This window comes from Pistacia vera, unplaced genomic scaffold (assembly GCF_008641045.1).
Source record: "Pistacia vera cultivar Batoury unplaced genomic scaffold, PisVer_v2 Contig456, whole genome shotgun sequence".
NCBI lineage: Eukaryota > Viridiplantae > Streptophyta > Magnoliopsida > Sapindales > Anacardiaceae > Pistacia > Pistacia vera.
This window is the reverse complement of record NW_022196286.1, coordinates 135,973-161,783: the sequence shown is the minus strand read 5'-3', so window position 1 is coordinate 161,783 and position 25,811 is coordinate 135,973. Positions and strand designations below refer to the sequence as shown.

General features: G+C 36.6%; 6 protein-coding genes across 8 annotated transcripts; 4 read left to right on the top strand and 2 right to left on the bottom strand.

Moving 5' to 3' along the window:
• Positions 1–975: 975 nt before the first annotated feature.
• Positions 976–2,121, bottom strand: LOC116144792 (VQ motif-containing protein 9-like). Its single transcript, XM_031430220.1, has one exon. The coding sequence runs from the start codon at positions 1,932–1,934 to the stop codon at positions 993–995; it is 942 nt and encodes a 313-aa protein (XP_031286080.1). The 5' UTR covers positions 1,935–2,121; the 3' UTR covers positions 976–992.
• Positions 2,122–6,875: 4,754 nt separating this feature from the next.
• LOC116144791 (alcohol dehydrogenase-like 2) lies at positions 6,876–10,658 on the top strand. The gene is given in 10 exon segments (XM_031430219.1): positions 6,876–7,224; positions 7,333–7,472; positions 7,554–7,600; positions 7,730–8,055; positions 8,204–8,286; positions 9,666–9,741; positions 9,816–9,880; positions 9,975–10,070; positions 10,176–10,337; positions 10,422–10,658. Coding segments are annotated over 10 exon segments (1,164 nt in total). The 5' UTR covers positions 6,876–7,172; the 3' UTR covers positions 10,539–10,658.
• Positions 10,659–12,920: 2,262 nt separating this feature from the next.
• LOC116144795 (cytochrome c oxidase subunit 6b-1) lies at positions 12,921–15,570 on the top strand. The gene is made up of 5 exons (XM_031430225.1): positions 12,921–13,074; positions 14,034–14,354; positions 14,476–14,558; positions 14,649–14,730; positions 15,151–15,570. The coding sequence occupies exons 1-5, from the start codon at positions 13,033–13,035 to the stop codon at positions 15,202–15,204; spliced, it is 582 nt and encodes a 193-aa protein (XP_031286085.1). The 5' UTR covers positions 12,921–13,032; the 3' UTR covers positions 15,205–15,570.
• Positions 15,571–16,154: 584 nt separating this feature from the next.
• Positions 16,155–20,523, top strand: LOC116144781 (serine--tRNA ligase, chloroplastic/mitochondrial-like). Of its 3 annotated transcripts, none has more exons than XM_031430210.1 (10): positions 16,155–16,432; positions 16,518–16,666; positions 17,215–17,308; positions 17,392–17,540; positions 17,700–17,792; positions 18,364–18,543; positions 18,834–19,000; positions 19,736–19,870; positions 19,956–20,049; positions 20,172–20,523. In XM_031430210.1, exons 1-10 carry the CDS (start codon positions 16,228–16,230, stop codon positions 20,436–20,438), a joined length of 1,533 nt encoding a protein of 510 aa, XP_031286070.1. In that variant the 5' UTR covers positions 16,155–16,227; the 3' UTR covers positions 20,439–20,523. The 3 variants fall into 3 exon arrangements, with proteins under 3 accessions (XP_031286070.1, XP_031286069.1, XP_031286071.1); XM_031430209.1 differs by having other exon boundaries at positions 16,156–16,432; positions 16,509–16,666; XM_031430211.1 differs by lacking the exon at positions 16,155–16,432 and having other exon boundaries at positions 16,528–16,666; positions 17,208–17,308.
• Positions 20,524–20,567: 44 nt separating this feature from the next.
• On the top strand, positions 20,568–21,283 carry LOC116144783 (serine--tRNA ligase, chloroplastic/mitochondrial-like). The gene is made up of 2 exons (XM_031430213.1): positions 20,568–20,707; positions 20,832–21,283. The coding sequence occupies exons 1-2, from the start codon at positions 20,624–20,626 to the stop codon at positions 21,096–21,098; spliced, it is 351 nt and encodes a 116-aa protein (XP_031286073.1). The 5' UTR covers positions 20,568–20,623; the 3' UTR covers positions 21,099–21,283.
• An 811-nt stretch (positions 21,284–22,094) lies between these two features.
• Positions 22,095–25,753, bottom strand: LOC116144782 (thylakoid lumenal 29 kDa protein, chloroplastic-like). The gene is made up of 11 exons (XM_031430212.1): positions 25,435–25,753; positions 25,198–25,302; positions 24,614–24,698; positions 24,500–24,534; positions 24,300–24,365; positions 24,153–24,193; positions 23,761–23,891; positions 23,535–23,641; positions 22,944–23,081; positions 22,473–22,607; positions 22,095–22,335 (listed from the first exon to the last, which is right to left on the bottom strand). The coding sequence occupies exons 1-11, from the start codon at positions 25,537–25,539 to the stop codon at positions 22,225–22,227; spliced, it is 1,059 nt and encodes a 352-aa protein (XP_031286072.1). The 5' UTR covers positions 25,540–25,753; the 3' UTR covers positions 22,095–22,224.
• Between the last annotated feature and the right edge of the window lie 58 nt (positions 25,754–25,811).

Genomic DNA, 25,811 nt, shown 5'->3' with positions numbered 1-25,811 from the left:
ACAAGTGGTTAGAAATTTTGTGTGGCTAGAACTTTCAAAACAGGGAAATTCCAAAGGCATAAGCATCTGAGTAAGGAATCATTATTTCAGAGAAAAGTCCTCAGCTAGAAATGGAAAATTCTTACAACTATGATAGACTGGCTAACTTATAAACTCAATATTCTCCTGTCAATCAGAATATGCTTCAAAGTTGAAACAATCTTTTCAAACCCTGTCAACCACGAAAAGACAATGTTTCACTGAACCAACGCCAAAGTTTAGTAAAACTTTCCCTGGGAATCAACATTCCCTAGCATATTTATAAAAGTTCACCAGTGAGACCAATAGTCCACTGCACCAACCAAAATCAGGTAAAACCACACGGTAGCCAACTAAGTTGACAACTTGACATGTCACCTGCTCTAGAAAACAGTTTGATCGTGCTAAGTAGATAATTTGCAGCTTCGGAAATAAAAACAATTGCTAGTATTGGCCAGATATCCAATCATTTCAGGGTTGTTTGCCTGTCATACTAAAATTACTCAAACTATAAATAGGGTAATTTTCCACATTACTAAAATTATATTTTGGCAAATTCAAAGTAGAAGTTACCCAAGAATTCCTGGTCCTTAAAAGTAGTTACTAAATAAACAACTGCCTAGTACAAAATTTATCGACAATAATAATAAGAAGAAGAAATATACAGACATTTGAGTACAAAACAACAAGAGCATCCCGCCATAGTTTATAATAAATATCCAACAAAAGCAAAGAAAAATTAAGTCTTTCTTCTTTTCACATGTCTTTAATTTGACAACATTTACAAAGCAAGCCCTACCTAAATAACCAGTGAAAGACCATCAGTTCCTAATCCAACGACTGGTAATTAAATATTTAAATAACTTCTTGGCAAAGATAAATTTACAGAAATGAACAAAAAAAAAATTGTAACGAATAGAACCCTAAACTCCTAAGAACAATACGGATACTATTTGATTTTTTTTTTTTTTTCCTTAAAGGCCTCTCCCTGTAGGACTAGGAACCGGCACCGTCGGTGAAAGCGGAAAATTTAACTGACCAGACGTGGGTGAAAGCAACAGGCTAGGAGAAAAAGGGTAAGGTGACCGCGGTGAATTCAAGCAACCGAATGCCAACGGTGAAGTTGGCAGTTGAAACTGTGGCTGTGCTTGCGCTGTCGGCGGGGGAATGATCCCCTGCTGCTGAGACGTATCAGTTAAGTTGTTCCATCGGGGCGAAACTAACGGAGCCAGAGGAGAGAATCCCGAGAATTGCGGCTTGGAGTTCGGATCGGCTGTCGAGATCGAGTTCTTTAGGTACCGCATGTAGGCCGTAACGGGAGATTCAGCCGCTGCGTGCACCGCCGGAAAAGGCGGGAGAGGCGATAAAGGAGCCGTTGACCGTGGGATGAAGTTGTTATTGCTGGTGTTGTTGGTGGTTGCAGTGGGGTTGGGTGGTGGAATTGGAGGGGGGGCGCATGGTAGCATAGGAGGGGGTCGGTTGCTAACGTGCACAAGGGGTGGGGGACGGATGCGCTGGAGACGAGAACTGGGAGGCTTAGGTTGGTGTATAGGCGGAGGAGTTGAAAAGCGCTCGTGAGCTGGAGAGCCGGTGAGTTTCTGGACCACATCTCTGAAATCGTTCTTGTTGATATTGTAGACCGGTGGTTGATGCTGATGTTGATGCTGAAGATTCTGCTGATGCTGGGGTTGAGGAGGTTGATTTTGATTCTGGTCAAAAGTGGGAGTCGGTTTCTTGACGATGGGATTGTTAGTAGTAATAGCGGCGTTGGTGGTGGTGTTTGTGTTGGGTTTAGAGATCTTGTGAGAAAGCTTATTAAGTTGCTTGAGATAAAGATCTCTGTTGTTGGTAATGGAGCTGCTAAAGTTACTAGTGGTGGTGGTAGAGTCACCTGAAGAATGACAGATTTTATCCATTACAAAACAGAAAAAACTCTTCTAACTTTATCTCTAAAACGTAATGATCTAAATATCTGATATAACTGTGTACAGCAGCAGCTATGTTAATGGCGGACTGGACTAAAGGGGTCGGCTAGTAGGGACAGTATGAAAGGGAGAGGGAGAGGGAGAGGGAGAGGGAGTAAATAAATAAATAGATATAGAAATGTGTTAATTGATAAATTAATTAATTTGAGATTAATAGTACAATAGTATCTGGAGAGAGCAGGAGAAAAAGGTGGAAAAGAAGGAATATGTCTGTGTTTTATTTTGTTTTGATTTACGAGGGTAAAAAAGAAGAGACATGACCCGTAGAAGAAGGCACACACCTCGCTATCTCAACTCCTCAAGCTTTTGTGCTTATCTACCAAAGTGGGGCTGCTGCGTTACTCAGTGAGTAACGTGTGTTTACGTCAACATTGCTTTGTCCGTTTCGTGACTGCCGGGTCACGGGCCAACTTCTCTTTCTGTTTTTTATTATTTTATAATTTAAAAATATGGCATTTTTCTTTTTGATATTTGACAATTACAAGGTGAGTAATTACGGATGGGTGGTTTGTGGTCTCTTTAATGGTGATGTGTATTTCCCAACCCATGTAATAATTATTGTGTGTTGGAGTATTATATTGGCCGTCAAATTGCCGTTACTTCATAATAATGTGAATGAAGTTGGGGGCTCTTTAGACAGTAGACAAGGCTGCAAAAATGCTTTTTCTTTTTTCCAAATTAACCACAATATCCATGCTAAATAATCTCAAATAAAGTAACTATTTCAGTCAAAAATTTTGAAAAAAAAAAAAAAAAAAAGGGGGCTCTTTAGACAGTAGACAAGAATTATGTAGCAATTATCACACCACCACTTTTCCATCCCAAATTGTTTTTGTTGATTAAGGAAGCAAGATTGCAAGTCCCGGTGTTCTTTTAGTGCGCATGTATTGTCATTACCTCCTTGATTTTCACAAGCTTGCTACTTGTATTATCTTTACATTAATCAATTAAATTCAATAAGTTTTTAGTTTTTTGTTGGTTAATTTCTGGGATCAAACATTTTTTGTTTTTTTTTTTTGGGTAGGGCTTGGGATGATAAGGCAAGAAGATTAAGTAAAAATTTGAATTGAAAAAGTCATATACATAAAAATAATTTGTATGTTCTTTAAGTCTTTAACTAACTTATTAAAAGGGTTTGCATGGAATGAAAGTAAGCTTAGAACATCGTTTTCCAAAATAGGTTGACTAATTCTAATTCTCTTCACGGGTCATTCTTTTACCAAAACGGCTCTTTCACTAGGCCCCATCAACAAGCACCAACCATTTTAAGATTCTCTATTATTATTGCTTGTAATTTACTTTGAGATTGAAAAATGTTGAGAGAAATTTCAGATGGACTTCTTATGGCAAAACTAAAACTATCGGGTTCAAACTTGCAGTTTAATTGGCTGTTGCTTTCTGGTAGGTGACAAATATAACATGTTTTTTTTTTTTCTAATTATCATTGTTTACTCCCTTCAATATTAATATACAGTCAAACATTAATTTTTAACCTAAACAAATTAAATTCGCTCATACAAAAAAAAAATTAATGAATTTACATCTGACAATAATCAGCATGAAATTTACTGCGCCTGATTTGGTATATAACTAATATTCTCACCAGTTTGAGTTAATCAAGTCAATCAAATTAAGTTTATATATATTAAATATATAGAAAAAAATTGGTAAATATTGAATGTTAATATCTGGCTTAACTTCTAGGTTAGAGCAACAAAAGATAATGTTATAAAGACTATTTTTGCAAGAATGATATGAGCAAGTATGGGGCTTCTATTTCTACATGGATATGGAGTCTAAGAGAAGCTAGTGAGCCCAAAAGGCTTGGCATCTAGCTAAGCCCAGGAAGGTAGCTCAAAATCCAATTATGCATGTTTTCAAGTCGGATTTAAGGTTGGTTTTAGAGGTGGGCAAGGACCGGGCTCAATCGGTCTCAGGTTTGGGCCCAGTCGGTCCCGGGACCATCCTAGGCCCATAAATTTTTTCAGGTTTCAGACGGGTCCCTAGGACCGGTCATGGGCCCATAGGACCGGTCCCAAGAGCCTAGAAAATTGCAATATGCCCCATTAATACGTAAAATTTTAATTTAGCCCTTATATTCATTATTTATTTTATAAAATAGGGGGTTTTAGATATTCACCAGGGGCTTAAACGAAATTGGGCGGAAGGGTTTGGGACTGGGCCGGGACTAGTCCCAGGCCCAGGCCTTGGAGGAGAGACCGAACCTGGGCGGGGCCCTCCTCTATGTGCCTAGTCCGGTTTTGGGACCCATCCTAGGCCCAGTTTTTTGGATGGGTTTTTTTGGTCTGGGCCCAAATTCCCACCTGGTTTGTTGGATTTCATAATCCGTTTCAATAACATTCTTCATATTAAGTGCTAGAATTCATGGTGTAATCCGATTTCTATAGTATCAGGTTTGTTATTTCATATAACTACTCCTTATCTAAATATCAAACGAGATTTCATATTATTATTATTAATGTAAACAACCCAAATGTAATGTTCTAACAAACCTTTTATTTAAAAAATATTAATGGGTCCTAATCCATGAAACAACCATATAATTGAGTGATTGTTTTATATTTTTGTATAATAATTGAGTAATTTTTTTTTTTGTGATTTTGTATAATAATGAATAACATAAGATCTTGTGGAGTGAAAAATACTCTTCAAATATTTATTTTTAAAGAAAGTGGACAGTATAATAGTAGAATGTGAGATTTTTGGTTGATGCACGCAATGACATAGAAGAAAATCAAGTCGTGGTATTTAGTATTTACCCTTATACTGTACTTGATAAGTGAGACAAAGAATAATAATAACACGAGTTTCTTTTTGTTTGAAAAATACACTGTTGAAGAAGTAGAAAGATTAAAATGTTGCGAGGAGATACAAGTGAAGAAAAACTCCCACTATAACCAAATTAGCTTTTTATATGTGAGTGGTTGTGAGTACTGAGTATGTGTGTGTCACTATAACCAAATTAGCTCACCAAATTTATTGTTAGCTAAATTGAGTTTACTGTGTCAGTAGGGCTAAAAAAATAAACAGGATTTCATCAACCCTGTAGCATTGGGCGACTAAACAGTCAGCCAGGTCGGTCTCTAACTTTTACTAGTGCTTGTAGTACTATCTCTGTACCAATTAATTAAAAGGAAGAAATTTACTTATCTTCATGGATTCCCATTGGTAAATTAGGTGATTAAGGAAATGACAGATGGGGGTGCCGACTATTGTTTTGAGTGCATTGGATTAGCATCTGTAATGGAAGATGCTTTCAGTAGTAGCCGAAAGGTAAGCCAACCAACATGGACATTTTGGAGAGTGAGAGGATCTGTTTCTTAACTTATTGATCTTTGAATTAAATTAATTAATTATAATGTGGTTGGGTGACGAGATCAGGGATGGGGCAAGACAGTGATACTGGGAGTGGAGATGCATGGCACGCCATTGTCTTTGAACTGCTATGAGATTCTTAGAGGCAGAAGTGTTTGTGGTTCATTATTTGGAGGGCTCAAGCCCAAAACTGATATCCCACTTCTTGCCCAGAAATATCTGGACAAGGTTGTTAAGGTCTATATCATCTTTGAATGTTTTCGTTTGTTAATGAAGTGATGTCTCAAGTAAAAAGGTGTTTGTTTGTATTACAGCAGCTTCATCTGGATGATTTCATAACCCACCAAGTGAATTTACAGGATATTAACAAAGCTTTAGAGTTGCTTTTGGAAGGGAAAAGCCTCCGTTGTATCATATGGATGGATCAATAACTCAATCCGTTTCTCAAGCCTTGTAACAACAGTGATCAATAAAACTATTTCATCATTTAAATTAAAACTCTTAACATCTCCTATTGTAAATTTTCTTTTCAGCTTTGCAGTTTCTTCTAAATTCTGAAACCAAAAAAATGTATGAAGTTCTGAAATGTATTATTATTGCTGTTGCTATTAATTGTCAACGGTACATACCGAGTTATTTGTTTCAGAAGTTCCTTAAGAGGTGAAAACTTGCTAGGCAACCACATGATCAGTAAAAGGCTTGGGTCTGAGAAACCATAATGTAATTTTCATATAACCATTCCTCATCCAATATCAAAACGAGGTTTGGCATTATCGTTTCTCTACACTTTAAGGTTTAATGTTATCAACTGAATTTGAACATTATCTTCATCATACTATTCTTCAATCTTCAGTCATCAGCTTATCAAGTCGTGGAATTTAGCTTTATTCTGTGCTTAAGAAATAAGAGTGAATCACAAGCCGAAGGATAATAATGGTAAGAATAAACAAAAAATCGAATAAGTCCAATTTTCTCTTTAAGACAAAGGCAAGACACAAAATCAGGTTATCCCTTCATCAGTGTTTATCTCTGTCTGGTTGAGGTTAAAAAATATCTCTTTAGATTTTTTTTTTTTAAAATTTTTTTTATGGTAAATATAATACATCAACCTCTGACCAAAAGCAATTGCATAAGAATAAGATGACTCAGTGTCAAGGGTGTGTTAAACTTATTCCACCGAATTTGGTATCAAACCTCTTCCCCTGCCCGCCCCTCGCCCATCTTACATTGTAGCAGAAACAGAGCTTAAGGATATGATAACATCCCTGAATATGAATAGCATCTAAACTTAGCAATTTACTACTCTCAAAGCGTTAGTTCTAACAATTCCGTGGGGAAATGTCTTTCAATCAAACCTGAGGGGTGACATGTAATTAACCCTTGAGGGCCATAGCAAGTTACAAGAAAGTAGTGGTGAAGAAAGAGAGACTACATGAGAGTGTTTGGTTGCTAGAAAAGGTAAGCCACAATAAGCCAATTACGTCAAAATAGAATAAGATATTTTCTAACTAAAAGAATGAAATTATTAGCGTGTTGGGGTATGTTAATTACTAATAAAAGAACTTCGAAAATGAAGATCCAACCTCTTATTGCTGAAGAAAGAAATTTAGTTCAGCTAAACTTCACATCATAAATCCATCTAACACCTACAACTCGTTTGTTTCTGAAGCAATTATTTAACATCAATTCATTGCTGTTGAGTTTGCCCATCTACATATCTACCATTCTTTGCAGAATAGTAACAACGCAAAAGAAAGAGAAAGAAAGAAAAGACACAGCTCCATCGAAGGTGAATGCGTGAGATTTAATTCAGGCCGTTTATAGAATAAAGCGATGGAAAGCAAAAAGGCTTTGGCAACCACTAGAAAAGTTATAAGATGCAGAGGTTTTATTTATTTATTTTTCTGTATATTGGTTAAAAAATCATTACTACATGAGATAACTCCACCTTGCTTCTTTGGTTTTTCTTCCTTTTTCATGATATACCAAGCAGCCGCAATCGGCAGAAAGCCAGGAGTGCCACTATCGATAGAGGAAATTGAAGTTGATCCTCCAAAAGCTTGGGAGGTTCGAATCAAGATTCTATGCACATCCCTCTGTCACAGTGATATTACCTTCTGGAAATTAACTGCAGTAAGTTGTTCATTTCATTTGCTAATCAGATTTAGAAACACAAAATGCTCCATATTTTTAATGGGATGATCACCTCACCAGGGACCTGCTGCAATATTTCCCAGAATTTTTGGGCATGAAGCAGCTGGGTAAGTAATTCAACTCCACCGACTCTCTCTCTCTCTCTCTCTCCCCCTTCTATTATTGCAATTGTCATTTGTTTATTCACTTGTGTTAGTATTATTAATGTCATTTGGTTTATTACGGGGATGTTCAAGTGTTGTGGAGAGTGTAGGAGAGTAAGTAGAAGAAGTGAGAGAAGGAGACTTGGTTGTTCATGTGCTTCAAGCAAACTGCGGAGAATGTAGAGACTGCAAGTCAACAAAAAGCAACACTTGCACAAAATTTGGATTCAACTATCGAGTAGACATGCCAAGGGATGGAACAAGCAGGTTTAGAGACATGAATGGGGAGACTGTACACAATTTTTTGCGCGTGTCCAGCTTCACCGAGTACACTGTAGTTGATATCACGCATGTCGTCAAAATTACCAGCGAAATGCCACACGATAAGGCCTGTCTACTCGGCTGTGGAGTGTCAACCGGTAAGTCTGGCTAGAGAATAATAGGGAAAAGGAGATGAATTAGCCTAGTGAATTCATGACCTTCATTATACATTTACAATTTCACACATCGATTAAAAATGATTAAGTTTATTGTGTCGGTGATGACTGTTTCTCATGAGGGACGCAGGGGTTGGAGCAGCGTTCAAGGTGGCAGGAGTGGAAGAGGGATCCACTGTAGCAATCTTTGGGCTTGGGACTGTTGGACTTGCGGTATCGACTTGATCCCAACTAGACTTTGACTTTTCCTATGCGCCAGTAGCCACTGTGAATGATTGCCGTTTGGTACACCCATTTTCAGTATTCTATTCCTCCCTTAAATTTATTAATTTAACTAAACAATTCCCAAATTTTTTTTAAAAAATTAACAAAAACTCCATAGCAATCCACATTTACCAGATTTTGATCACCATCATCGGAAGCTAGCCAAAATCTGGTATAATAACACACTACTAGTTGGATCTGACCGGTAATACACCGATTTAGCCTTTTTTAACTAGATCCACGATAGATCTAGCTGAAAAATGTCAGATCTTTGACCGTAGCTAATCGTCACGATCATATCTTTGACCGTCGTTGACCACCAAATGCAACCAAATCTGGCCGTCAATGGTCAGATCTAACCGTGGATCTGGCCAGAAAAGGTCATATTGGTGCACGACCAGCCAGATCCAGTCGGTCGTGCATCGATACAATGACTCCGACCACCCTCCGGTGGTGGTGGCCAGTTGTCGGTATTTAATGGGTGCGTGGGAATGTTTTTGTTAACTTTTAATATTTTATTATAAGGGTGTTTAGTAAATAAACAAACATAATGGGTATTTTTGTTAGTTTTTAAATCCTATATCGTAATACTCACCCAATTTTTTTTTTTTTCCAAATATTATTTTAAAAAGTAACATAATAATGAAGCAAACGCACATTTCACTCTTGACACTTACCAACTCTGTCTCATGTATAAACGTAGGCGAAATCAGCTCCCGAAAATATTTTTTCTGAAATAAAACTTTTCATTTTGTGTTAAAGTACTTTTTATTTATTTTCACCTATTTAATGCTCATGCTTAAGCTTGGATAGTCGGATTTCACGTCCCTCTCTTTAAAAAGTCTACACAGTGATGTGTCGTGGATCCAACTATGAATTTTAGAGTTTATAAATTAGTTTGACAAACTTATAAACTTAGACAAACACCCCCTTAGTTCCATGTTTGGTATACATTATTGGTTTATTCAAAAACTTGTAGCAATTATAAGATCAATGAAAATTATTTACATTGATTTGAATTTAAGTCAATGGTAAAACTCAAGGACCATTGATGGTAGGTGTAAATTGTATTTTGCTACTCTTTGTATGACATTACCACTGAACCGGGGATAAGAAATGTCTAAGCTTTTTTTTTTTTTTTTTTTCCGTTTCCTAATCTAATCAGTGCAACTGATGTTGCGGTATGTTAAAACTCTTAATGCCTAAATGCCACCCAGATATAACCAAACACAAGGCTTGTTGAGCATTTACGTACATTCTTGGTGTATCTATGATCTATTAAATTAACTATGAAAATATAATTTTAATTTGTTGTATGTTTAACTCAGGTTGCAGAAGGAGCAAGGTTATGCAAAGCTTCAAAAATTATTGGTGTTGATTTAAATCCTGAAAAATTTGAACTAGGTCGGTGGTCTTACATAAAACCAATAATGTGAACAGAAACAGTTACCTACTTGAGTGTTTCCTTTTCATCGCAGGCAAAAAATTTGGAGTCACTGATTTCATCAACCCTGCAGAGTGTGGGGAGCAAACAATCAGCCAGGTCGGTCTCTAACTTACTATATAGCTAGTAATATTTTGTTTGATTAAAAGCAGAAATTGAACTTGTGTTTCATGGGTTCCTAATGGTTTATTAGGTGATTAAGGAAATGACAGACGGGGGTGCTGACTATTGCTTTGAGTGCATTGGATTGGCATCTGCAATGGAAGATGCTTTCAGTTGTAGCCGAGAGGTATGTCAACAACCAATTACATGTACATTTCGGTGGATCAGAGGATCTGTTTCCTCTTCGTCTTTAAATTAATTGATTATAGTGTTGTTGGATTCGTGAGATTAGGGGTGGGGGAAGACAGTGATACTGGGAGTGGACAAGATTGACCAGGCATTGTCTTTGAACTGCTATGAGATTCTTAGAGGCAAAAGTGTTAGCGGCTCATTGTTCGGAGGGATCAAGCCCAAAACTGATATCCCACTTCTTGCCCAGAAATATGTAGACAAGGTTTTTAAGCTATATCATCTTTCATCGATTTTGCTACTTAATTAGGTGATCTCTCAAGTAACAAGATGTTTGTTTGCATTACAGGAACTTCATCTGGATGATTTCATAACCCACCAAGTGAATTTCCAGGATATTAATAAAGCTTTTGAGTTGCTCCTGGAAGGGAAAAGCCTCCGTTGCATCATCTGGATGGATCAGTAACTGTCTCCCTTTCTCATGCCACTGTAACAACGGTGACCAATAAACTTATTTCATCATATAAATCAAAACTCTATATATCATCTCCCATTAATATATACTAAATGCATACTGTAATTTTTTTTTTTTAGCTTTGTAATCTCTTCCAAGTTCTGAAAAGCCAAAAAAAAATGTGATATATGTTATTATTGTTGTATTATTTTCATTTTATACTAATTATCATTGTTGCTATTTTAATTGTTAAAGGTAATGAATCTCAACCTTATAGTGCATACCAAGTTATTTGTTTTAGAAGTTAAGGCATGAGGTCAAGAAATCCTTAACCCGACAATGACATGATCAGTAAAAGGCCAAAATTTAGAAAGAAAGGTCATGGTCGCTAGAAAAAGAACTTCAGCAGCCACAAATACAGACCATAATCCAGAAATTATAAGTATACTACACAATTCTAACCAGCTCAAATGCTTTATGCAAGAGAATCTGGTCAATAATCAGGGGCATCCTGTGATGAGAAGATTATCTTATTGCAATTGTAATTTGTTTATCACTTGTGATAGCTAGTTTTAGTAATGTCATTTGGTTTATTATGGGGATGTTCAAGTGTTGTGGAGTATGTAGAAGAAGTGAGAGAAGGAGACTTGGTTGTTCATGTGCTTCAAGCAAACTGCGGAGAATGTAGAGATTGCAAGTCAACAAAAAGCAACATTTGCTCAAAATTTGGTTTAAACAATGGAGGAGACATGCCAAGGGACATGAATGGTGAGGTTGTGTACCATTTACTTCGCGTGTCCAGCTTCAACTAATACACTGTAGTGGATATCACGCATTAGTCAAAATTACCCGCGAAATACCAGTCGACAAGGCTTGTCTGCTTAGCTGGAGTGTCAACCGGTGACGGTGAGTCACAAATGTTCATGTTCAATATTTTTCATTTTTCAATGTGTGCTTGATTCATATACTTAATAGATAGACAATTTAAACGTGATAATTGAGTTTATTTTGTCAGTGCTGATTAATTATCTTCTCATGTGAGAGGCAGGGTTTGGAGCAGCATAAAAGGTTGCAGGAGTTGAAGAGGGGTCCACTGTGGCAATCTTTTGGTTTGGGGCTGTTGGGCTTCCGGTTCTTATTTGAACCCAGAAATATATATGTCAAAAGAGTAATGTTACGTTCATCGAAGGTTATGCACCGAATGACGCGACAAAATCATGATCGTTGATTAATATTAACTAATAATGAATCAACGGTTAGGATTTTATCACGTCATTTGGTGCACAGATTCGGTGCACAACCTTCGGTGGCTCTATCATTTTCAATGTCAAAATTATTCTTCAATCTTCGTTTCTTAGATGGTGAGAGTGAGACCGATATTAAGACTCTGATAAAGAGTGGAGTCCGATTCCTAAACTGCCTAATGCCTATACGCCACTAAAATTACAAACATACATGAGCCTTCTTTTCATAAGCATGTACATTCATGTTATATGCCTACATCTAAATGTTGTGCCAAAATTAGTCACCATTTATAGCAAGATATCAGTCACCAATTAGGATCCAACAATAGCAAGAACCAGAGAAATACAAGTGGTCATCAACTCACCTTGATAATCAACATCCATCTTAACTTAGCTTTCAAGTCAACATCTAGATCGTTGATACTCTCCACATGTTACAACAAGATTAAGAGTAGTCTGTCAAGTAATCATCATCTTGCAATCCGCTAAATAACATCTGGAGCATCGTTTGAATTAAAACTTGATATCTCTCATTATTTATTAATATATATATATATTTTTTTTTAGCTTTGCAATTTCTAAAAACCAAAAAACAGACCCGACTAAAAGTCTGCAAATTATAAAAATGGCGAGTACAACAACACAATCCTTATTCCTACCTTCCTCAGTTGCTTTATTTCTGATCATTTAAGCTGGGGGCATCCGGTGGCTGTGGACATTATATATCTCAATTGCAAGTTGTAACATTTTACAGAAAAATTACTTCTACGGAAGATTGTTCCTCAAAAAAAACCAAAAGGCACTACCATCATTATTCAAAAAGAAAATTTTACTTGTTGAGTGATTATACAAAAGACTGAAGACCACACCCAACCTTATTAGCACACCTCTTTGGAAATACCTACTATAATTTGTAAGCTAGTGATCAACAGATCTAGTCATGAAGTAGTGACCCATTTGCTAAATGCATTCTAGGCCCGTCTCGGCCCAGCTAGCCACCCAGTTACTGCTGTTTCTAGAATGTGAATGTTATCCTGTTAGGTCGCCATATTTCACGGAGCTTCTTAAATAAACGAAACGTGGCAAATGCTGAATCGATTAAAACATTTTTACCACTAATGTAAAACAGTGAAAATTACTAAATCCTGAACTACCCTTCTACAGTATCTCTCTTGCAACGTAATAATCTGCTTTTGGCGTTGGCCGCCTCTTGAACTAAGCGACTGCCAGTTGAAGAACACAGATCGCTTTCTTATCTATCAATGGCGGAAGCCCAAAACGACAAAACTCCGTCCCTAGCTGAGGTGCCATTTCTCTCTCATCCTATTTATTTTCGTTTTTTAAACTAAAGAATAATTGGTCCAACAAATTCACAATCAGTATCGTTTAAGTTCGATCCGTGTTTCTTGTAGCTGATTTGACTTGAACAGATCGGTTCGTGGAATTTCCAAAAGTATTTAATTACAATTTTAATTATAATAATAAGTTTGTGGCGTACTGTGTGCTGCTGATTGAGAGTTCTATCGACATCTGATTATGCTTAATGAAATATGGTGGAAATTAAATTCTGATGCAATGTGAAGCAAAATTTTTCTCTTTTAAGCTGCCGCAGGATAAAATGACATTGACTGATTTTGTGTAATTTAAGTCAACCCTCTAAACTAGCTTTTGTTCTGCTCTAGATTTAAGACTGATATATTGGATGATACTGCTCTATTAAATTGCAATTTGTTTTCCGTTTCCTGATGGTCTTAACTTCAGTGGTGGTGAAGACTGTTTGGTTTCATTGAGGTTTAAGGATCTTGTTTAGGTTTGCTCAACAGAGAAATAAACCACTGATGTTTGTTAATCAATAAATTGAAGACTCAACCTTAAGTTGCGAGCTTGTTATAGCAGATTTTAGAACTGCATATGGTGTCGGTTTGTCTGATGCTTGTGGGTAGTGGATGTCGATATTTTGTAGTTTTGCCCACATTGCTTCAAATCCCCATGATAAATTTTAAGAAACTTGCCTACAGCCTATCAAGCTTGTAACCTTGAGCTTGGTTAAATGGAAGTGAAATCGCTCAAACATGCTATATACATTTGGGTCAACCATGACTGAAACTTTGGCCTTTAACCATCACACTATTTTTATGTTTACAAGGGTGCAAATTCTTCTTCTGTATTCAGCATCAAACATATTCATAGTTGTTTATTCTTGCCTTATTATAATTTGAGCTCATTATTGTGAAATTCTTTTGGATTGTGCTTTGATGTGTAGGAATATTTGTTGAAGGGAAAAGAGGAGAAGGAAGATGTGACTGTAAAACCTGCGGAAGTAAAAGAGGTTGAGACCCCAGTGACTGCCGATTCTGAGGAAGTTGTCACTGAGAAAGCTGAGGAAACACCTGCTGCTGCTGCTGTTGAAGAAAGTCCACAAGTCACCCCTGCTCCTACTATTGAAGAAAGCAGTGAAACCACTCCTGTTTCTCCTGAGGAAAACAGTGGTGAAGCTGCTGTAGCTGCTGCTGAGGAAAGCAGTGAAACTACTGAAAACTCGGACGAAAAGGAGAAAGATGAAGAAGAGACACCAGAGATAAAGGTTAGTAATTACCCATAACAGTAGTTTGCTCACTTGCCGCCTATTCATGTAATGTGTTTGCTAGTTGCATTTTTGTGTTCTTTCTGTTGACTTGTTTATTTGATTTACTGTTGGCATATAGCTGGAGACAGCACCTGCAGATTTCCGTTTCCCAACTACAAATCAAACAAGGCATTGCTTTACCCGTTATATTGAGTATCACCGGTGAGTTAACCTTTTCTTTTCAATTAACTCCGAAGCTAGTCTTTAGCATAAGAATTTATAGCATATTATTGATCATTTTGATCTTTACAGGTGTGTAGCTGCCAAGGGAGAAGGTGCCCCAGAGTGTGATAAGTTCGCAAAATATTATCGTGCTCTTTGCCCTGGAGAATGGGTATGTATTACCAACACATGGCATGCCTCAAGAAGTTATATATGCTTTTGTTTCTCAAATGTATTTTGAGATCTCAAATGTATTGTTCACCTCTGCGATGTGATTGTCTTGCATATGAAAATTTAGTATGGATACTGATTGTACATACTATTACTGGACTGGAGAGCTACTACAAATTATTTTCCTTATCACTAATATTATTTTCTACCTTTTCTTTCCTACATACTTTCTACTTCATCATGAAGATAGCAGTTCTCTGTATCTGGCTGCTTAGTTGTGGATTGCCGTAATCTTACATTTTAAATATTTCCTTAGATTAGATTTGTTGCTGTTTTGTATTACCATATTATCTTTTGTTGACTTTGTTATAATGTGAATGTTTCTCGTTGAGCTAACTTTTACATCGTGTGTGGTTTTCAGATTGACAGATGGAATGAGCAACGGGAGAATGGCACCTTTCCCGGTCCTCTGTAGATGGTGCTTCTTTTGCGAGCCTGGATGTCGTTTGCTTCCTGCTGTTAAACCCGAGTTGCCATTTTGAATCCATAGATAAAATTCTTGGTTGAGAAGTGAATTCTCAGAGATGTTTTCTAAAATTTAATGAGTTAATAAAAATTTTTGGCTTGTCAATTAGAACTGGTTCAAGTCCAAACAAGGAGATGTATTGCTCAACACGAAAGTTATTGCTTACCATCTCGAGATAAAGTTTTTTACCCATCATATTTTTCCTGCGGCGGAGTGCTTGCTGTATAATGGTTTCAGGCTACTTAATGGAGCCCGTTATATCTGTAGAATTATATATCAAAACTAATAATGAGATCAGTCTTTTTCAGTTGGTAATGCCTCATTGAAAATTTATTATTTATACTGTATAGGTTATCTTCGGTTTGAGGGAGTGATGATATCATTTCTTGTCGTTCATAATATAAAGACTAATATTATATCTATAATCTAATCTCGCGAGGTTTTCTTAGAATCTTAATGTAACAATTGAATCGATAATTATCATGTTAGTTCTTATTACACTTAAGTTATTAAATGACTTTGATTAGATATAAATGATTGTTTATTAAAGACGAACGGTCGTTTTTTTATAAAGAATAATCGTTTCTTATGAAAGAATGATTGTTCTTTCATTAGGAATAAATGAATGAATTTCTGATTTTTATGAACATAAAAAATGATTTTTTTTACGAAAAAACAATAATTGTCTCTTATAAATAGAATAGTCATTCATTTTGATTGAGTAGTCGTTTGTATTTAAGAAATAATTGTTCCTAATGGTTGTTTATATTTAGCCAAACTAATCAGTTGACTTGGTAGGATTAAAAAAAATTGTGAGATTGCTGTAAATCGTAGTATTTTTTATATAAGTCATACGACTTTCACAAATGACACCATCTAAAAATAAATAAATAAAAGCGGGTCTTTGTAAAAGATAATTAGAGCTGAAAATAGCGGTCTCATAATTGAAGGCAGGTCGCAGAGTACTGTACCATGGCAACTACAATGCATACAATGAAGCTTGTTGCAATTCCTGCATCCCTTTCTTCTTCGCGATTCATGTTTAGGCCGATTTCCAAAACCCTCAGCTTAGGTTTAATTTCCCGCCATAATTACTCTCAAAAACTTCCATTTCCACTTCTCGCTAGAGCACTTTCCTCACCTGCCTTACAAACCGCCGAAACCACGGATAACAAAGGTGAGCATCGTTCTTGATATTATTATTTTATTTGACTATTCAAAACTGACTTTGATTTAATTTTGTTTGTTTGGAGTTGGTTTAGTTGTGAAGCAGCAATGGAAGGCGGCGATTGATTTCAAGTGGATAAGAGATAACAAGGAAGCTGTTTCAGCCAATATAATAAACAGGAATTCCAATGCTAATTTGGAGCTTGTGCTTCAGCTTTATGAGAAAATGCTGAATGTCCAGAAGGTTAGGTTTCTCTTTAATCGAATGTCGCCTGTACTGCTTATGCATTTCTGTCTGCGCTTTATGTTAATTGTATTTGAAGTATAAACTATCTGTACACTTTCAGAATGTAATTTAAAGAATACACTTATTTGGCTTCAATAGTCACTCGGAATTTTTAACACAAGCTGAAATAAAATTGAAATCTTCACGACTGTACCATATGATCCTAAACCTAAATGTATGCAATTTGAGTTAAGGTTCTATTAGGTGTTTTTGCTTTTTCAGTTAAGGCATTATGAAATTGTAAATGCATATAAAAAGACAACAAATCATTTAAAATGAAATAATATTTCTGATAATCCATATCCTCACTTTTCACATAATAAGAAGTTTTATTGTAGTTTGACCTTGAATTCAACTTGGCATTGCTTTCAGCTCCATTTCTAGAATTTGTCTTTAGATTTGAGCTTAAACTGAAAAGTAATAACAAATTTTATGAATAAAACTTAATCAGAAATTTGAACTGCTTTCCTTCTCAGTTTTATCTAATTGTCACTCACAGATAGCAGGAAGTTGAACGGCTTCGTGAGGAAAGGAATGCGGTTGCAAACAAGATGAAAGGAAAACTTGAACCATCTGAGCGTCAAAAACTCATAGAAGAAGGTATGGTCAGAGTATATTATCATGCTTTTAGCGTCCTTTTGTATCGTATTGTCTTCTCATCCTTTGTTATATTTGGCATTCAGGAAAGAATTTGAAGGAAGGACTTATGACTTTGGAAGAAGACCTGGTTAAACTCACTGATGAGCTTCAGCAAGAAGCACAATGTATACCGAATATGACTCATCCAGATGTGCCAATAGGAGGGGAGGATTGTTCAACAATAAGAAAAATGGTATCTCAAATCTGTTTTTTCCTCAGATTACAGTTCTGATCTATTGGCTATTGGCCCGTCTTTGTGTCTGTGCTTCTGTGTGTGTAATCATTTTTTTGATGGCAGGTTGATAAAGCTAGGTTCATACAGCTTTAATTCACTTTTCTAGTTCTCCTGTAGGTTGGTAGCCCATGCGAGTTGAACTTCCCCGTCAAGGATCACCTGCAGCTTGGGAAAGAACTGGATATCCTTGAGTTTGATGCAGCTGCAGAGGTACCAATTCTCTCTAATACTTGGTATTAAAGCATATTTTATTGGTATCGTTAGTCTGATTGGATATTGAGAGGTTTCAAATTCTGGATTGTCTCACCCACCTTGTAGGTTCCTAAGATAGGAGCTCATTAATGACAATCTCACTTAGCTAAGCACAATTTTATTTTATTTTCAGTAAGAAACTGCCATCTTTAGTATGAAATTTTCTTGACTTGTCCATCAATTGGAAGGAAAAGCAGTTGAAATTACTATTACTTGGTAAATCAAGATAACTAGCTTAATGTTGGCTCACTGGTATTCTTCAGTGTTTCCTTGAATTTCATCAGCAGATATGTACTTGTAAACTTGAATTGTCTTTTTATATTCGGTCACTGCAGTGCAGTCCTCATGCATGTACATGTTACTATTACAGGTCCTGCTGAAATTGGAAAAGTTTATTACTTTATTGTAAGTTTAAACCTGTGATTTTAACCCCAAATGATAAGAGTTTGGCAGTTTTCACATCTGTTTAGCATGACAAAAGGGGACTTACTTCACTTTTTAAGCTTTAGTATTCTCATGGTTAATACAGGTCAGTGGCTCAAAATTCTATTACCTGAAGAATGAAGCTGTTATGCTAGAGATGGCCCTTGTCAATTGGACACTTTCAGAAGTGATGAAAAGGGGATTTACACCTTTAACAACCCCTGAACTTGTAAGATCTTCTGTTGTTGAAAAATGTGGCTTCCAACCCCGTGGGACAAATACACAGGTATGTACAATATTCTGTTTCTGTACACTTTTCTGAGAATGACATACCACCTTTCCAAGTGTGCTTGTCACAAAAGATGTTTGCCCTCTGTATTATTAATTATAGCCTTTATGTTGTGGGTTTATGGAAAATTCAACATTTGAACCATTTTGACCATGAGCTGGTCACTTTACTGGGTCAAGACGATCATATGATGATTTGAGCCTTAAGTTGGTGAAGACCTCTCTGAAGATGGAATATTTAAACTTTCAGAGCAGAAATGTCTTGATAATTTTCCAAATATGTAACAGGTCTATTCTATTGACGGAAGTGACCAATGCCTTATCGGCACAGCAGAGATTCCTGTTGGGGGAATTCATATGGATTCTATTCTTGCTGAGTCATCTTTGCCTTTGAAGTATGTGGCATTTTCTCATTGCTTCCGCACTGAGGCAGGTGCTGCAGGCACAGCAACAAGGTAATTCAGTAGGTGATATTCATTTCTGAGTTATTTAACCATCTTCTAATCCCTTTCAGTTTTGCCTTCTCTCATAACTTCGGATACACTTGCGTGACGCACTGATCTTTAATCCTTCGACAAATGGGATAATTTCAAGCTATCCAAAAGTTGTTAATAAAGTTCAGTAGATTAAGTATAGCCTCGATTGATTGTATAATAGATGCAATATAAAAGAGGGATGCCCTTATAAAAGCCACAAATGTTAAGGTGCTTACTATCAGGACTATTAAAAACAGGGTGGTAATCTAGATGTGGCAGCTGTTATACTGTCCTTACGTCATATTTAAATCCCCATATATCAAATCACTAACCATCGGTAAACCTTCCACTGCATGTTTAAGACCGTACCTTCCACTTCATGAGCTTCTCTACAAAGGTGAAGTTTCTAGTTTGAGCCTGTTTGTCATGATATTATAAGATTGAAAAAAAAAAATTATGTGCAGTTCCGTAGGAACTGGTCAAAGTCCATTGATTGTCATTCTTTTGCATATTCACTGAATTGGCCCTATACTGAGCCTGTGCACCACTAAGCACATGCCATTTCTCCAGTTGCAGTGTTCAAGTCTTGAGGTTTTGATTCAGTACAAGTAGTCTACATTATGATTGCTACATTCTTGCTTGAATATGTTCAAAATTTGTGTTGATTTTAGAAGTTTCTGTATTATATGGTAATCTTATGGAATTTCTGAGCAGGGGTCTTTATCGAGTACACCAGTTCAGCAAAGTGGAGATGTTCATCTTAAGCCGACCAGAGGACAGCAATTCATACCATGAAGAGCTCATTGGAATTGAAGAAGATCTCTTCTCATCACTAGGATTACACTACAAGTAGGGATTCTAATCAACCATCTTTGTGAAAGCTTACATGGTTTTTCCTTTGTTGTTATCATGATAGCTGTCGCTTTCTTGGCAGAACTTTGGATATGGCCACCGAAGATTTGGGTGCTCCTGCATATCGTAAATTTGATGTTGAGGCATGGATGCCAGGTTTAGGGCGTTATGGTGAGGTATTGCAATGAGATATATATATATATATTTTAATCCAAATTCCATGAGATTCACATATATCGGTTTTTAATGCTATGAACCTTTTCTATCTAATATTTTGAAATATGTATTTATGGAGCAGATATCTAGTGCATCAAACTGTACAGACTATCAAAGCCGCCGACTGGGAATTCGTTATCGCCCTGCACAACCATCATCTACGAATTCTAAGAAGGGTAAAGGCCCAACACAGTTTGTTCACACATTAAATGCAACAGCTTGCGCAGTTCCGCGGATGATTATCTGTTTGCTGGAGAACTACCAGCAGGAGGACGGCTCTGTTATTATCCCTCAACCACTGAGGCCCTTCATGGGTGGGCTTGAGCGTATATTTCCTAGATCCAGGTAGGATGTTATTATACCTCGACCATTGAGGCCCTTCATCCATGGGCTCGAGCTTATATCTCTTAGATCCAGCTAGTATGATTGTATTATTATTTNAGGGATTCTAATCAACCATCTTTGTGAAAGCTTACATGGTTTTTCCTTTGTTGTTATCATGATAGCTGTCGCTTTCTTGGCAGAACTTTGGATATGGCCACCGAAGATTTGGGTGCTCCTGCATATCGTAAATTTGATGTTGAGGCATGGATGCCAGGTTTAGGGCGTTATGGTGAGGTATTGCAATGAGATATATATATATATATATTTTAATCCAAATTCCATGAGATTCACATATATTGGTTTTTAATGCTATGAACCTTTTCTATCTAATATTTTGAAATATGTATTTATGGAGCAGATATCTAGTGCATCAAACTGTACAGACTATCAAAGCCGCCGACTGGGAATTCGTTATCGCCCTGCACAACCATCATCTACGAATTCTAAGAAGGGTAAAGGCCCAACACAGTTTGTTCACACATTAAATGCAACAGCTTGCGCAGTTCCGCGGATGATTATCTGTTTGCTGGAGAACTACCAGCAGGAGGACGGCTCTGTTATTATCCCTCAACCACTGAGGCCCTTCATGGGTGGGCTTGAGCGTATATTTCCTAGATCCAGGTAGGATGTTATTATACCTCGACCATTGAGGCCCTTCATCCATGGGCTCGAGCTTATATCTCTTAGATCCAGCTAGTATGATTGTATTATTATTTGTTTTTGTTGAGGGAGATAATATCCATGGAACAGCAATCGCAATTTTGTTGGTGATATAAGAGATCTTGCAGCTAGCCCTTGATGGAACGAGGAATAGAAGATGCAAAATTTGATAAAAGAAATGAGTTTTTGTTAGAGGTGGTGAATTTTTCAATTGAATATTTTGATCTTCTTTCTTTTTGCATTAGCAGATTAATTATTATTGATTTAGATTTGAACTTTCATTTGTAAAATTCGAGGGAAATTTATTCTGGAAGTAGTCAATTCTGAAAATGACAGAAACTCCAAGTGATTACCGAGTCTCCTGCGGGTAGGCTGATTTGGGCTACAAACACATTAAGATCATTTTTACTTGGGCCATCAATTCATCAATCCAAAGAAGACAGTCTTGTTAGTTAACAACAACGAAGGTCATCATCAAATAATTCAAGCAAATTCCCAAATGAAGATCATGCACCGCGACAAGTACGATATGCATATGATAAGATATGGAGATGCATCCAATCAGACGGGTGAGAATAAGATTGGTGTTCACCTAAATTGCAGAGAAATTGTATACAAGCAATGTTAATATGACTATAGGTTCACGGAGTCATAACCAGTTAGCATCTTAATGTTGTAGTGGATTTGAATTGCTTGGCCTTCTTTAGGCCATAACTTGCCCAAACATATCTAACAAGTGGAATGCCATTCTTTAATTTGCCAACAAAAAAATAAGATATGGACTTGTATGAGCAGGTACGTTAAGACGAGAGATAATTAACCAATCCTTCATATTTTCTATATTTTTCCAATCAGACTGGAAAACTCGTTAGAACAAGAGATCATATATTCTTTCATTCTGCAATGGTAAGTTGTAGAGTTACAGACATCTCGAAGTTCAAGTTTTTAAACCTAATGAATCAACTCGTTATGTGGATCGAGAGCTTGTACAAGGATATCTCTGAAAAAAACAAAAATTGTTGTTGGAATGAAATAATGCACTAGCCGTATTTGGTGCTTCTGCCTTGAATTTGATAACATCATTTGCTTCTCTACAATTTGAGTTTGCTCAATTCAATTTTTTTAACAGGATATGTGTAGGCCTCGTAGTTGATTTGTTGGCCAAAACTACTTAATTTGGTCAGAGTTGTTATCAGATCAACCTGTAAAATAATCAATTGCACAACTGAGACGAGGAATTAAAAGTCAATCCAACAATATTGCACAGATACATCGACACAAGAAAGGAGGTTGTCATCTTTGGTACCTAGTAAAAGCATAAAGATATTATCAAACTAACCTCGTAATCTGTCTCAGAAACTGTTTCTCGGCTACGTTGGTATTTCTGAACCCATGGAGAAACATCTGGATCAGTCGCCAATAAGGCCTCTGTTGCTGATTGATCAGGACCCAAGAATGCAGACATAACAGCCAGCTGCCCAAACAACAGAGGATTTACAAAGAGCCAGATGAAAAAATGTTAATCATGACACTGTTAGAATAGTGAATGCAGCATGACATCTACAATATAGTCATCCTGTTGTGAGGAAATCCTCTACCCAATGCATTATTAATGTTATTTTCAGCCCTTCAAGTTCATCTCTTTAATGATTATATTAAGTGGAATTCAAGGCAAAAAATGAACCAAAATCATATGTTCACATTTTACATTTTTACTTAAGAGGATGCCTTCCTGGGGTGTTTGCCTCAGTCCATTTCATGATGATGCACGACCATAAAGGAGCAACTGTGTCTGTAGCAGAGAGTTTACCTGGCGAGGACCAAGGCCAATTGCTGAAAACTTATCTTTCATTTCCTGAACAGAAGCTTTCTCCCACTGGGGCACCCTCCCCTCTGGATCTGGCTCCTGCGTATCTGCCCTTCCAAATTGCCTATCAAATAAGCCCCACTGTAGCACAACAGCTTACACATTATACGTAATAAAACTTCCTCTACTAGTAGCAAGGACAGAGAAATAAAATATAAAGATTATATGCTTTAAGGCCAAAGGAGAAACCATTGCTTTGCATTAATGCCCTTACAAAGCAACTGAAGAAAAAAAAAATTGAGAAAGAGTAATTTCAGCAACAGTAACATAGTAGAAACTCAACTATGAGGTGGTTCAGGAAATTTGATAACTATTTAATATCTTCTGGCCAAAGATGACCATAGTTCCGTTAGTGACTGGTAACTCTGCTTAGACTGTCAACACAAACTACAAAATTTTGCTTAAACTAGATAGGACATTCTTTCTTTTAGTCCAATCTCTTGCACCACTTCAAGAAATTTAACACAACTAGACATAATATAAAGGATGATTTGAAAATAAATGTACAACAACGTACAAAAAAAACAAATTAACCTGTCCATTTGAACCATAGGCAGTGTATAGTAACCTCCCTTTCTCTTCATTCCCTCCACATTTGCGGATAGCAGATGCCAGAAAAGTAGCCTTCAGCGCACTTTGTGCTAGATTCATTGAAGAAAATAGAGTCAGTAGCCTTCTCTCTAAGCACACCACAGAAACTGAAGTAAACAATCATAACATGCTGCACAGCCCAAACTTGGTAATATCTAATATCTATAACCTGCATATTGGATGAGATCTGCAAAGGATATTGGTCCACCCTTGGAATATGAATCTATCTCCTTCTTCGCTTCCTCTATTAAATTCAAAGCAGCAGAAAGCCCTTTATTTTCAGGTCTGCTTATCTCTGAGCTTCAGGCAAGAAAATTGCAGAAGAAAAAAAGGTAACTAGATGGGAAGTACTTTATTGCAGTGAAAGGGAAAGCTTGATTGCTAAAGCAACTGAAACTTCATGAAACCCAAATTTTATCAAAAATATGATATTTGATAAAATCATCATGACAAGCATAATATGAAATTTGTTCCATTCAAATGTTCCTCTAAGATGACAAAGCGCTTGATCAAATAATAGCTTAGCAAACTATTTGAAACAATGCTACATATAGCAAATACCTGAACCGTATGGATCCATTTGCACCTCCAGATTTTGTAGTCTACAAGCTTAACAGCATGGCATCAGTTTATCTCTTTCCTCATCCATAACTAAGAATTTCTACCATATTCAGATGAAATTTAAATAGTTATAGGCTTTTATCTGACCTTATCATATGTCATGGCATCATTCAGTGACAAAGTCAGAATTGATGGAATAAGATCTTGTTTCCCCTGAAATGGTTACCGACAAACAAGTGAAAACAATGCAAATTGAACCAATGATGAACCTAATGCACTTATATATGAGGTCCCTGCATATATATACTAAGACTAATTCACTAGACATGAATGAATGATAAACCAACCTGTAGCGCAGTTAGGAGGGTTCCCTTAACATCAGCTGTTAAGAAAAAGATGTAGATTTGGTTAACCCGATTCCTACTTGTTTAAGAAAGGGAAGAGGTCTGTTTAGAACTTACAGAGAAACTCGGAACGCTGTCTCCGTTGTATCAAATCAGCAGCACTTGCCATTTCAACGAATGACCCTGAGCTCGCTACTATTTCCTAATGAGAGACCACAACTGACAGAAACTCATCATCACATCAATCTTAATTATTAAGTTACAAATTAGAAAGATGATGTATAAACCTCAAATTGGAACTTCGTAGATGACTACTTTTTTAAATGGCGCAATTAGAACTACAGTCATGTTACCAATATACATCAAGTAATACGTATTCCGGTTTTTCCTTTAAATGCAAAAGTTCATTAAAAAAATACTATAAATATTTACAGGAAACAGAAAAAATACTATTCATAAATTTATCATGTTAAAAGATAGCTCTATGAATTTGCTTTCCAGACATTGAACTGGGTCGATCATCGTTTGGAGAAAACGAAGCAAACTCAGTATCATGCAAATGTGTTAAGTTGAGCATGTAATGATGAGTGATGAGCCAATAAGAAGCATAAAATTCAATACTTGCCTCCTTTTATAGTGATTGAATAAATAAAAGGAACAAATGCAATAAACAGAGGAAAGAAATTAAAAATTGATCTCACCATGCCAATGGTAGCACCAAAGCATTTGAGAACATCTCTTCTATGGAAACCATTCTCACCAACATCGTTCTCTAGTTTATGACAACGAATGACAACCTGATTACTCTTATTAGAACAAAACAAACACACCATGTCTCAGCATTATCTCAAGTTCAAGTTTTATAAATGAAGAACCATTTTAAATGAGACATTTAGAATTCACTAACACGAAAAACAAAGAGACATTCAGTAACTTACTGCATGTGCTGAGAATCTGGTAGTGGCATTGGTAGTGGAAGTGGAAGTGTTGAGAGAAACAATGGGAACCAGAGAAGGAAGTGTTGAGAGGAATGAGACACCCATTGTCTCTTGATTTTTCTTCTTACCCAAGTTTCGAAAAAGGATCTTTGTTTATGAATCCAGAGACTGAAAAGTGCGGGCCTATAATTGGATTACATGTGTGGAGTGTGCATGATATGTGTTATCCTATCTTTGATGACTAGGATCACTTCCTGAAATTTCCTTATATTGGATTAATCGGCCGCCCCAACACACCTCTTTTAATTTCTGTCATGGGCTCGGGTCGGATCCCCTTGCCAAGTATTTTTGTATGAGCAGGTACGTTAAGACGAGAG